Genomic DNA, 14,665 nt, shown 5'->3' with positions numbered 1-14,665 from the left:
TCAAAGATCGAATATGATCTGAGAAGAGGATATATAGGCCTTTAAAATTCCATTTTCGGACCAGGCTTGTTGGGATTTTTTATAGGTAAATTTAATAACCCATATTTCTTTTAATTTTTTAAATTTTGGCCATCGTTAATTTCCACAATTTCAAAATATGTGATATTATCCAAAATTAAATCCATTTTTAAATACTAAATTTACATTTGTGAACTACTGAAAACCAACAACTGTTAAGTCACACTAGGAGCGGTTTAAATAAAAAATATTAAATAAGTAAGAGATATTAAAAAAAAATAAATAAAAATTACCAAAAAAATTTTCCCTGAAACTAGGTCCATTCTTTTGATATTGAATTGACTTGCGCAAGAAAAAAATGCACGTTTCAATCGTTCAACTTTTATTTCTCACGTTCAAATTTCGCATACCCGCGGGAGTGGGACGCGCACGCTGGCAAATAAAATTTCATTCCGACCAAACTATAATATATTTTTTCATAGATAAATGCAGAAATATTTATTACATAAGGAGCTGTTGTTAATGTTCAATTTTTTCATAAAAAAAAAACTATTGAAAAGCAAAAAAAAAATATTTTTATAACACAAATAATTTCATTGTATAGTTTAGTATGTTTTAAATCTGCACCAAAAAATTTTTCAATTCTTGATTAATAAAAAACTATTTGGAATTTTGCAACAAATTTACACAGTGCACTTTTCGGCTACAAAACTCGGCGCTGCTTGAATATCATTGAAAAATATGAATATTGGTAGATTCGGGGCCCACTTGAGGAAGCCTTACCCATAATGTAAAAATTAAAAAAAATAATATTGCCTTAAATAAGATTTCATTAATCGAAAATAAAGTTTGATCGAAAATAATCAGTGTAATGGGAACATCTCTGGCAACAATCAAATTTTCTTAATGGACTATTTATGTATGTATAATATGATATTTAAAGAAAAAGGGAAATTAAGGGAAGAGTATATCGTCACCTGAAATGCAAAGTAACGTAACATTATCGTCACTGAAATGTAAAAAGTTGTAACTTATAAAAAATTAATAAATAAAGATCACTTTTTGATTGCTATAATGGATTTCATCAAATTACAACTCCCACATCGTTTTATAAAAAAAAAATAGTCACGACTTTTCCCATTTCAGTAGCGATGATGTTATGCTATTTTGCATTTCAGGTAACGATATAAAGAACCTATTAAGGAACTAAAATCTGCTTACAAGACCTGGTTCTGGGCCGTCCATATTTGTTAAAAGCTAGCTAGGCGCTAGAAAACGCTCCTCTCAATGGTCGCGTTCATAAGACGACGCTCATCTGCTACGAAACTGCTGGCAACTGTTGAAAAAATCGTTCAATGTTACAATGAATTAAACAGTGTAAAATTATATGGCAAACATCTTAAAAACATATATTTAGAAACGTAGTATTAGTATAAAATATTTTAGTTACTTTATCACGTCAGTAATATAAAATATAATAAATTTGTTTGCAACTACCACCTAAAAAAGCGGCGTTAAATTTAATATAAGCAGCGTAAGTCTTTTCGATCAGCTGTTTAGGCTAAGCCCAACACGTTGAGTTCAGGTAGCGTAAAAATTTACCGCTGGAAAAAAATGGCGGAAAGTTGCCAACTGTTGGGCTGAACTACTCAACTGTGCGTTCTAAGACACAGGGCATGAATAAATCGTTTTGTACTTGGTACAAGTCTGGTCTAGTTGTAAACTAGTATTTTTCCTAACTAGTTTGGGATTTCACTGCAGGGTATTTGCCGGTTTGCTATTCGTGCGACAAACTTTTTTAAAAACGAAGTAAATTATTACAAATTGTTAGTAATTTTCATTAGAGTTTGAGTACCTCCTTTCACTAAATGGCTTTTGATAACTTTAACGAGACCTTAACTTATTTTATTTTATTAATTTTAGTGCAGTATTGACAAATTTTTCATGCTAAAAAATCTTTTGTTACACTACTTTATTTTATTCCTTTGATTGTACATGTTAAATAAAAGCTTGTTTTTAAAAAATATTTGTTTTACATTGTTTTATTTTTACATGTAGTGAATGAAAGACAAAATATGTAGTTATCGATTGGCATCTATAAACTTTGTCTAGGCAAAATTCTATTTTTTTAGTCTTGGTTGACACTTTTCAGGAAACACCCTTTTTTTAATATTTTTTTTTTTTGCTTTTCAATAGTTTTTTTTATGAAAAATTTAACATTTAAGCAGTTTCTGCGCCTCATGGACGAAAATTTTAACAACAACTTCTGTAATAAACATTTCTGCATATATATATAAAAAAAATGCGTACATTTCGACATAGTTTGGTCGGAATGAAATTTTATTTGCCAGCGTGTTGGCGCTGCTCTCATGGCTGGATCGCGCGCAATACGCGTTGACTTCTTGCGCAAGAAAGAAATGCACGTTTCAATTGTTCCACTTTTATTTCGCATGCCCGCGGGAGTGGGGCGCGCACGCTGGCAAATAAAAATTTATTCGAAATGCACGCATCTTTTTTCATAGATAAATGCAGAAATGTTTATTACGTAAGTTGTTGTTAAAAATGTTCCTCCACGAGGCGCAGAAATCGCTTAAATGTTAAATTTTTCATAAAAAATCTATTGAAAAGCAAAAAAAAATATTTTTGTAACGCAGATAATTTCATTGTATAGTTTAATGTTTTTTAAATCAGCATCTAAAAAAAAAAAATTTTCATTCGGACACTTTCAAAGAAAAATAAAAATTTCCAAAACACTGCAAAAATTTTCAATTCTTGATTAATAAAAAAGAATTTGGAATTTTGCAACAAAATTTACACAGTGTACTTTTCGACTAAAAATCTCGGCGCTGCCTGAATATCATTGAAAAATATTAATCTTGGTAAATTCGGGGCCCACTTGAGGAAGCCTTACCCATACTGTAAAAATTAAAAAAGTATTAAATTAGATTTCATTAATCGTAATAAAGTTTGATCGAAAATAATCGGTGTAATAGGAACATCTCTGGCAACAATGGATTTTTTTTATGGACTAGTTATGTTTAATATGATATTTAAAGAAAAAGGGAAATAACGGGAAAAGTATATAAACAACCTATTAAAGTGTACATCTGAAGGAATTAAAATCTGCTTACAAGACTTGGTTCTGGGCGGTCCATATTTGTTAAAAGCTAGCTAGGCGCCAGAAAACGCATCGCTCAAAGCAAGGCGAATTCATACAAGGTGGTGTTACTGGCGAATTCAGATTTTCGCCGCGGTAATTCTTAATGTCAAAATGATGTGTTTGTTGTAATATGAATTCGCCTTGTTTACAACAAACACATCATTTTGACATTAGGAAGTACCGCGGCGAAAATCTAAATTCACCAGTAACACCACCTTGTATAAATTCGCCTTGGCTCAACGCTTCTGTTTAGGTATCAGTGTTGCCGTTTTAGCCCTTTGGTGGCTAGATTTACTTAGGGTTTACACCGGACAATACTGTCATGACAATGAAGATATACGTATTAGTTGCCAATATTTTTCCAATGGAAAAGTATGCATGTATTAGTAAAAAAGTATGCATGTATTGCTATTGTCATGACAGTATTGTCCGGTGTAAACCCTAACGCTACGCGCACACTGCAGCCGGCATCGGCCGAATTGTGCTCGGCCGATGTCGACTATATGCGGGCGATATGAATAAACTTGTGATTATATGAACGCTCTCACACATAAACCGATAACCGAACCGACATCGACCGTTGACCTCCGCCAGTGACGATAAATTCAAACATGTTTGTTTTTCTCGTCCGATGTCAGGTGAAAAGTACTTAATGGACTGCGAAAAATTAAGTTATTGGGTGCAAAAACAAAACAATTACATATAAAATCACATGTTTAGAGTATGTCAATTAAAATGTATCAAAATATTTCACTGCTTACAAAATTGTAATGAAAACTAGGATTTGTGTGTACAAATATGGTCGGCAAATAATCTGGTTAAGTGTGCGCATCAGTTCGGACGGTCAAATTGATTGGCCGAAATCGGTCGGCCTATCGGATGCAATGTGCGCCTAGCGTAAGTTAGCTACGACATACTTTTTTTGGCCACATAAATTTAAAATTGCCCCTAGCCATTTTTTTAGCCCTTAAAAGAATTTATTCATACTTGGCATGAAAAAGTTGTATATTTGCTTAATTTAAACTAAGAAAGACTGATACATATACATACATATGTGTATTGTATGTTCCTTACGTTTTGATACATACATACTGTAAAAGTGTTAGGGCTTTTAACTTATCTATTTACGATTTAACTATAGCTTAAAATAGATAAGTTTACGGCCTTTAATATGCTTAATTTTTTAAATGGCCCATCAATTCGATTGACCGTGTATGTTCTTGTGATGTAATTGTACCAGCTGCTGGTGCGACTTCAAAAACTATTTGAAAATTTTATGAGTGTCAGCATGCTGGTGTCGTGAGAGGTGAAATTAGCTAAATTGTCTAAGCAAAAAATATTTTGGCGGAAATTTCTTGCACTATATGAGTCAAAGCCGTGTTTGTGGAACATGCTTGTAAGTTATATGCTTCGAGCCTGATGGTACAATTACGTATATTTCCCCTTTTATAAAAAAAAGGTTTTTGGTTGGATAAAATATTACCTTTTTTTCCAGAGTTCATTGTTTTTCTATACCATTACCTATTGAAAATGTTTGCGTGTATACTTTTATTTGTATGTATATGTAAGCAAAAAAAATTTAGCTACCAATTTTAGCCACAACGACTTTTTTTTAGCTCTTTTTTAGCCCTTTTTTAAAGGAATTTGGATACCACTAAAAAAGATTCGCGGCAACACTGATTACCAGCCTAAGCTTAATTTTCCAAATTCATAAACTTTGAATCAATTGCGCGGGCTAAAGATATGTTTCAAATTAACCTTTCATTACCAATTATTATTGGATTTGACCTTAGACAACATAATATGTATTACTATTATAGTACGAACAAATGCCTTTTATTTTCGCCCATACATAAAATAATCGCAAAAAAAAATCAGTTTATGTTTTTGTAATTTAATTAACGGAAAATTTATTACTAAATATATCACCAACTTGAATGTGTAGCCAAGATAATCAATTCGAGTGTGTCGAAATTAAAATCTTAGGCTGTTATGACTTAGAACTTTATCTTTCATCCATATATTTATTGTTAATGGCGTGGTATTGATTAGGATTTCCTTCCTTTCCCGAGAACCATGGCGTGCTCAAAGATAACGACAATTGATTTTCGTTAACACCTATATTTATTGTTAATGGCGTGGTATTGATTAGGATTTCCTTCCTTTCCCGAGAACCATGGCGTGCTCAAAGATAACGACAATCGATTTTCGTTAACACCTATATTTATTGTTAATGGCGTGGTATTGATTAGGATTTCCTTCCTTTCCCGAGAACCATGGCGTGCTCAAAGATAACGACAATCGATTTTCGTTAACACCTATATGAGGGTGTTTGTTTATTTTTGGTTCAGTTTAAGTTTTTCTAACTTTATAAATGCATTGATACTAACTTTTAATATACACGTCAGTGGCATAGCCAGGATTTAGGGAAGGGGGCGGGATTGAAAAAAATAATCAGCGATAGCTTAAAGGTGGGACCCACAATGACTAGATGCGTCGCCTATATGTAACCTATCATAGATATTTGAGCCACTCTTACCGTAACATATTTTTTTGTCTATGTGTGACGAACAAACGGGTTTATAAAGGGTTTGTAAGACTACACGTATAGGATATGCAGGTTTTGCAGGATTTAATCCGAAAATCGTTCCAGCAGACAAATTTTCTACTTTCGTGAGAGTAAAATATACTCACTCTCAATTAGAAGTGGCAGGCTCTAGTCCGAAGTTTGTCTTCCTGAAATTTCATGAAAACTGTCAAATGAAGAGCAGCGTTGCATTCAAAAATAACTAGTGTCAATTTATAGGAAATATTTTATATTAGAATAGAAGCCAAATTCGCCACTGTCGCTAACTAAAAAAAAATGATTCCAACAAGTAAGAGTTTCTCTGTATTATGGCGTCGAACCGACATATATATTTACATCTTTCATTTGAATCAGTATTAAAAGCTCTATTGGCTCCTACATTCGGGTTTTGATAGGCGAGTCTACCCTGAACGGTTTTTTCCATATTTTTGGCCTATGTGCGATTTTATTCGAAACCTAAATGTTTCGGTACCGAGTACGGAGAGTATTGGATACTTGAAAAGTATTGACTCAGCACATCACTGCTGCTGTCAACTCGACTGTGACGTCAGCTAAACAGCTAATTCTGTCAAATTCACTGAGAGCCGATTAGCGGTATCACCATCGGCGCCACCTTCTGTATTCTCTCCACCGTGATTCAGACTATTATGCTAAGGGCCGCTTTCTCACGCAATACACATTTCGATCGAATGCTTGGCTTCCGAATAACAATGTTAAAGAAAAGGATGTTGAGAGAATTCATAGATTTACGATAGAAAAATTGCATCTACTATTTCCACGAATGTAAAAGTTCACAGCAATGTAAGTAATGCAAAGAAATTCACATATTTATATGAAATTAGAGTTATAAAGATTCTATTGCAACCCACATAAGGGTTAAAGCACCTTTATAAATATTTTCTCGGAACTGCGTTTAATGAATGCCTCAAGCATCTAGATAATTTTGTTCACATTCAATGTTATAAATATATTCGCATACCTACAGATATGTAAGTGCAAACGTATTTGTTGGTTCATACAAAAATAAGTCTCTTTCTTATCGTCAATTGTTCATCGCAAGATAACTTCGATATGATTATATAAATTAATATTAAAAATCGGAACTTATTAGGGTATATAAAGCGCTCGAAAACTCAACTAGAAAACAATTTAAAGTTACAGATTTAACCAATCACACAAATAAGTTTGCTTTAAAAAAATGGCTAAACAATTCGCTTGCACTTTATTGCTGTTGATCGCAGCTACAGGCGCATATGCTGCTGGAATTGAAGGTGGTGTGCCCACCACAATTGAGGAACATCCTTATGTCGCCAGAGTGCAACGAGAAGATGGAACGAGCATCTGCGGTGGTGCTTTGATCAATGAGGATACCGTTGTGACCGCTGCCACATGTATGGAGTTCTACGATATTAGCCAATTCGTTGTGAGTCTTAATAACGGTGCTAAAATTGTAAAAATTGCAAAGTCTAGCTACGATTCGGCGTTCGATTTCACTACCATGGAAAATGATATTGGCATTCTGAAGTTGGCTGAGCCTGTAAAGGGTACTTACATTCCACTGGCTGCCAAAGACCCAGCTACCGGTGCCACTGGCGTTGTGACCGGTTGGAATGCAAACAACGAACTGGTCGATATTCCTGAAACTTTCATCGATACTAAGGATTGTGTTTCTGGCGAATACAGATACACCGACGATGAAGTCTTACCCTCAATGGTGTGCGGTCTTGCCAAGGGTTGCAATGCTCAGGCCGGAAGTCCTTTCGTGGTCAACAATGCGTTGGTCGGTTTGGTGTCTTGGGGCTTTGGTTGTGCGAACAAAGCCAACCCAACTGTCTTCACTAATGTCCCAGCGTTAAAATTATGGGTTGAAAAGATGTCAGCAAGCTTGTAAAATATGTATAAAAATGTTATAGTGATTTCGTTTCTACTAAAAAAAAGTCGCCTTTTAATTGCCCCTTTCTCATTTCGTGTTCGATTCTAAAATAAAGGCAAACGGTGTAGTAACATCAATAACACTAAATGCACCGGGGAAGGGCAACCTTTTTTGGAATAAACGAAATCACCATTAATTTGATTATAATAGATTCGTGCATTTTATTGAATATTAATTTGTTTATTTAAATTCTAAATGGTTTCTAAAAATTGTCAATAGGCATGTGCGTTAATGCCCTAACGATAACCAGTCAGTAATCTGCCTCTTGATTCTAACAATCCAAAACAAAATATGGCAGATTGCAGAAGAGTAGCTGATATGCATATCGTCGTTTAAAGTACAAAACCACGTTTCGTCATTGTTCAAAACCGCGTAACTGACATTTGCTGCCAAAAATTGGATTTGCTCACTATCCACTCGTCGTGAAATATACTAGCCAGAAACGCAATTGCTTTATAAAAAAGATAATCATTTTGAAATGTGAACTTTTTTACCCTCTAGAAAATAATTTAAGCTACCTCACATACGCGGTTTTGCATTATCTTGATACCCAGTTTTGTACTTTAAACGACGATATGTAGGTACGTAGAGGATGCTCTTAGAGCCGCAGAATACGATATTACTAGTGAACCCGCATGGCATTTAAACGCCCAAAATTGAACGTTAAAAACCTAAAAAATATTCCAAATATTAGTCACATTCATAAGCGATCAAAGTGCCATATTTCATCCAAATCCGTGTAGCCGTTTTTTAGTAAAGAGAGGTCTCGCAGTGTGCAGGGTTTTGGTCTCATCAAATTTCAAATCACCATTTACCGATAAAAAAGATCTTAAGTGAAAAAATTAAACTTTATCGCACATCTACAGCTTATGGTCTTTAATATGATCTCTCATTTTTGAAATTCAAAAGAACGCTGAAAATCGAATGACTATCACCCAAAATACCTTCTCGTATTGTACAGATATGTACATATACCTATACTTTTATGTAGATCGATATGTTTTTTTTTTCGAAAAGGTGGCCAGCCTAATTAAAGCTATTTTCCAAATAAAGCTTTCATAAATTTCTTTCGATTCACACCCATATCTAAATAATTCATAAAACTTGTGTAAACGTTAACTAAATTAGACTTTTCAAATAGGTGGAAGTCGTTTTCAAAAGTTATTTCAAACTAGAATCTTCTTAAATCTCTTTCGCCTGGCTTTGTGATACACGTGCGTTTCAATAGCAGATGAACTAATTTGAATTTGATTGTTAAAATACGTCGCAACCCTCCTAAATAAAGGTCAAAAATAAAGAGTTTTCAAACCCATTTCGATTTATACCCATCCTTTAATAATTCGGCGAACTTATTGAATAATTTGAATGTAACTTTTTAAACCTGTGGCAGCCCTTCTCATACGTTCCAAATGTTCAGACTAAATATTTCTTAACACTCTTTCATTTGACTCCCGTTTTTATATAATTCACATAAATTTTGCATTAGTTAATTAAATTAAACCTTTCAAACAGATGGCAGCCCTCTTGAAAAGTATTTTCAAGCTAAACTCTTTTTAAGGCTTCTTTGTCTAACATTGCGATACATATTTTAATTAAGTGATAAATTAAGTTGAGTTTGATTCTTTAAACATGTGGCAGCCCAACTAAATATTGTTCAGAAATAAAGACTTTTGATACTTCCGTTGATAGATACCCAAATTTTAATATTTAAACAGGTGGAAACCTTTTTCCATCACCTCAAAAATAGTCTTAGCGTTGAAAATAAAGATTTCTTAACACACTTTCGTTTAACATTCATATTTTGATGTTTCCTATAATTTGTATATAAGTTAATTAAATTCGGCATTTCAAGCAGGTGGCAACCTTGTTCAAAATATTTTCAAACCATTACTTTCTTAAAACCATTTTGTTTAGCACCCATATGGTGATACATAAATACTTCTCCTACCTATTTCCCTTAATTGAAATTGAATTTATTTTTTAAACAGGTGGCAACCCTCCTATAGTTAAATTAAAAAACAAAGCTTTTCAAAAATATTTCGATTAATACCCTTTTTGAATAATTGAAAATTTTTTGTAAATAATTTGAATTTAGATAAGTTTTTAAAAGGTGGCAACTCTTTTCAAAAAAAAAAAATCCTTATTGCACATGTACAGCCCAAGCGCTTTAATTTGGCACCCCATTTTTAAAAATCGAACGAACGGTGCAGATCTTTTATGCGGAACAAAAAATGCCTTCGCGTATTATATATGTTACCGGCCAAATCCGATCTTAGCACATGTTAGTTTTGCCTAGGCTATATTAGATAAGGGGCCACAGTATTTTTGCGCAGAACCCATTCCGGGTACTATTTAGCACGTCATTTGACGGTAACAAGAGCAAATTCAATTTAAATCTATTAAATACATTCTAGCGTGTCTCAGTCCTTTACCCACAAAAGCGGCTATAACTTTTTTTTCTATTCAAAACAGTAAGTGTGGCACCTTTCTGAAAGCTTTATTAAATGAGCATTTTTTTATGTAATGTAAAGTTATAGTTCAGTACATTTTTTTTCACCCGAGATAGTCAAAGTTGGGGAAGAAAATATCAAAAAGTTAAAAATCCAGAAATAGTCCTAATTTTATGATGGTTCCTTAATATATTTTAACTACATTGCATTTGAGTATGGAGAGGCAACTATCTGGAAGTATTTTACATAAAAAATTTACTAAGTATTGCCCGGTTTGTAGTTGCAGTTAAAGAAAATAGCAGCAGCATAAACAACGTATAACTGCGTACTAAAATTGATGTTTTTGCGCTCAACATGTTGGCGCAGAGATTGGACAAACACTTAAAATTCTACTTAGCGTTGGGGAGCACAAATAACATTTAAAGTCGAGTAAAAATAAAAGGACAAACACAAAAATTAAACACCCACAACATAAACGATTACTAATCCAAACACTTGTCGAACTACGCCCTGTTGAAGAATGACGTGAAACGCAGTGGAAATGAAATGACATAGCAAGTGCAGCATTCGGACTCCCCTCCATATGCAGTAGATCTACTGCACTTTTAAGCAAAATTTAATGAGCAACTGCGCAACCACGTTTATTTTCAAATATTAAACAATTTATGTTCTGGGTTGTGTTCTCCGTTTTACGGCCATTATGCAGCTTTTAAGAAAACGGTCAAGAAAGAAATTGCCATTATTTCGTTTGTGTCTCCAAGGAAGTTTGACATTTGATAACTCACAGCTTGTTGTCTCACTCTTTTCTCAAGAAATAATGGATGGGACATATATTTCTGTTGCACACATGGATTGCTTTGCCGCAGTATAAAGCGTAGAAAATTTCTTAAGAACTGCGTACTTCCTTAAGGAAATTTACTCAAGAAAATTTCTTAGTCGTTTCTTCTACGTCTTTTTATATGAAGCTTTTGCTTCTTTTGTGAGCTTCATACTGGCCTTAATTCATGAACAAAATGCATTTTTACAACGTCTTAAATTAGTACAATCTCTTTGAAAATATAAAAAATTTTCGACGGAAAATATATTTTAATGAGAAAAAGGTGTTTCTGCAACACGAAAGATTTTTGGTATAAAATCTATGTACATATATGCTTGTAAATTAATAAAAAAAAAGTGATAACTACGCAAAATATTCGTTACAGTGCGTTTTTAAATTCAGAACGGTTTACGAAGCGAGTCCAAAGCCTGAGGAAGTGTCAAAAAGCAGTGTTGCCGTCGCATTTGAATGCGCAAAATCAATATCTAAACAAAAGCGTACAATGCTTGCAAGCGCGTTCATAAGTCGTAGCTGTTGGGTAAAGCCAGAGAACGTATAGTTATGAGAAGATGCAAATTTTTGTATCGTAAAAACGAAAGTCTGAAACGTTTCAACGATGGGTTTTCACCGCGGTTATTTAACATTTCAAATTGACTTTACAGAGTGGTGTGCAGGAAAAATGTTGTCAACAGTATTGTGCAGACAGTATTATGCAGAAAATATGTTAAAACCTATAGGTATGTATGTAAATTATACTTTTCTAATCTAAATGGTAAAAATTGCGCCAAAATTGATACAAAAGGAGGGAAAGTTTGACTTATGTGGTTTCGATTAAAGCATGAACCATATTTTTTTAAAAAAATAACAAAAAAATGTTTACTTGAAAAACATTGTAAGTATTATACAAAAAAGAACCATGCAATCACTTTTGATTGCTCGTGTATGTACGTATGTGTGTCTAACAAATTATGGCTTGTTATCGAAATACCGATATTAACTAATACACTTAATATAGGGCTGCCAGATATCTCTGTTGCCAAACCGGGACACTTAAGGGGGGGAGAGGCCTCTCGCTCCCTTCCCTCCCGTTTCGACAAAAATTACGTACAAAAGGATGTAGTAAAATTTTATTTTGACAAACAAAAAAAAACATAAAAAATGAGATCATGAGATCATTACAACGTACACCAGCAAAACAAAACAATTTATCACAACTAAAGCCCAGAGAATTTTTCACAATGCATGTACCTTTTTTGTTCCTTATAAAAATACAGTTTATACTAAATACATCAGAAAACTTAAAAATAAAATTTCTAAGCTTTGTGCAAAACTCGGGAAAATGCAATAAATTTGGATACAAATTCGCAACTTTCTATTCAGACTTTTTTATAAAAATTTTGAAAATGAAGCCTTGCAGCCCATAAAAATTTAGTTGATTTTTGGTATTGCTTTTATTGAGAGTTTCTTCCATACAAACTATGTTCGACATTTTTTTGTATGTGGAAGACACTGTCAGCCAAAAATAAATAATTGCAAAAAATCAACGAAATTTTCTGGTAACTTGGGACTTGCACTTTACTAATTGGCTCAAAAGCTACATTTTCAAAATTTTTCTAAAAGATCTGATTAGAAATTGTGATCAGATGAAAGAGTCTCCGAGCCAATAATTTTGTACGGCACGGTACTTATAAGTAATCTAGGTCTCACGATAAGAAAAAAAATTAAATACAAGGTAACATTAAAATATCAGTCATTTGTTTCGTTGCTGTGAACTTGTTTCAAAACTTCTGACTTTTGCTTAATATACTTGTAAAACTCTGTGCATGTCATTTTAACGTATTTAGGTACATACTTATATTAATCATTTACTATTGCTTGTGCAAAACGTGCTACATTAAAAAAAATCGCATATGAAAGAGCACCAACCCAACTCGTAATAAATTTAAGTATACAAATTTTAGTATTTAGTATAGAATTATGCAATTGAAATACGCCAATATAAAAATGAAACGCTTTGCACTTAACGGATGCTTTTTCATAAATAAGTTAAAAAATATTTAAATTCCATGCTGCTGGGATTTGAACCCTGACGCTCTGGAAATTAGCAAATTGTGGCAAGCATCTTCGTGCATTCAGCTACAGCCAGACATGTAAATGTGCATTCAAATGTTCAGTTTGATTCAACACCACGTGTGCGTGTTGTTTTCAAATACGAAAATTTTAATATGATAATCAAATAAAAAATATTCATGTTTACTATGCGTTATTTCCCCCAGTAAATTCATAAAATTTTTCTTAATATTACAACGCGTTTTATCTCTCAGTGTAGTCATTTTTATGCAAAATTTGTGCAATCAAATGGAAAACCGGGACACTTAAACGAAACCCGGGACATTTTAAGGTTGGACCGGGACACCGGGACAAATAGTCTAAAACCGGGACATGTCCGGGAGAACCGGGAATCTGGCAGCCCTACTTAATATTATATAGTACAAATGTGTTTGTAAAATTAATTTCATTAAAATTATTTCTGCAATCAAATTTTCTATTCATGCAAAAAGCCAAACGCATAAATTTGTACGTACATATATACACATGCCTTTGTAAATATGTAGATATGCAATGTATGTATGTAACATATATATGTGCATACAAATGTACGATTGGTCGGCTTTCGTCTTCCCCTCGCCGCTGCCTTCAACACAAATTATTCAATTTCTGCGAATCGGCACCAGATTGGCACGTGCGCGAAACCATTAACCCCATGGTTTGCGAAATATTTAGATTTTCGCATAAGTTTGCATTTAATAAAGCAATACTCGTACATTTTGTATGGTGAATAATATTAATTAATTTAAAATTCTGCATGTAACCATGTTCTTCGACGATATATGTAACTTTCATAAAGATTAAACATAAAAATTGTGCTTCATTAACAGTTGGAACCAGCTGAAACCAAAAAAACTATGTCCGCTAAATGGGTTAAAGACCAACTGGAATTGGCATTTTTTACACGCATACATGCATACATTCATATACACATGTACAGTGGAGTAGCACTAACTTGGACATAGCATTGATTGTACTTTGATGTGTTTGAATCTTTTTATGGTACTGAAGATTTGGTTACGGATGAAAAAAAATTAAAATAATCTGTGGATATATATAAATATATTTTTATAAACTCTTAGAGGTATAGAAATTTTTAAAATTAAAAAATAAATCAAATAATTTGTTTGCATATATGCATATGGTGTTCAAGGCACATTGACCCACCTGTACAAAAATCGTGGCGCGTCATGGACAAAAATTTTGTAATTTCGGACCGAAAAATATGAAAACGAGCTAAGTTGCCACGTTACATCTGTGAACTTCCGATAAAACCACATATGTTTGTGATTTTAGAAGTTTTGATTTTATTAAAAAAAAATCAATGTATTTTCCTGCAGAAATCATACACTTTTATTTAATGTTTATTAAAATTACACCTTAAAATACTAGTTAATGGTTGAAATATTGGAAGGGAACAGAGAAATTGAGTGTTTTGCAATTAACAAAAATTACCAAAATTCGAGATAACTTATTTTACTGGATATAGAGAAATAATTGCCACTTTTCACTTGGCTGGCCGAGATTTCTTCAATTTTACATTTTAGAATTTTTGTGTCGGATTGACAAAGTTGCGCTTGAGGGTGATGAA

At 33.2% G+C, this 14,665-nt stretch overlaps 1 protein-coding gene across 1 annotated transcript; it reads left to right on the top strand.

The window, feature by feature from the left end:
* The first annotated feature begins 6,890 nt into the window (after nucleotides 1-6,890).
* On the top strand, nucleotides 6,891-7,825 carry LOC108373023 (trypsin theta-like). The gene has a single exon (XM_017628859.1). The coding sequence runs from the start codon at nucleotides 6,964-6,966 to the stop codon at nucleotides 7,654-7,656; it is 693 nt and encodes a 230-aa protein (XP_017484348.1). The 5' UTR covers nucleotides 6,891-6,963; the 3' UTR covers nucleotides 7,657-7,825.
* Nucleotides 7,826-14,665: the final 6,840 nt, after the last annotated feature.

Source organism: Rhagoletis zephyria, unplaced genomic scaffold (assembly GCF_001687245.7).
Source record: "Rhagoletis zephyria isolate East Lansing unplaced genomic scaffold, Rhagoletis_zephyria_1.1 Rzeph_scaffold_06283, whole genome shotgun sequence".
In the NCBI taxonomy this organism is placed as follows: Eukaryota; Metazoa; Arthropoda; class Insecta; order Diptera; family Tephritidae; genus Rhagoletis; species Rhagoletis zephyria.
Note: the sequence above shows the minus strand (reverse complement) of the source record. Positions and strands in the feature narration are given on the sequence as shown.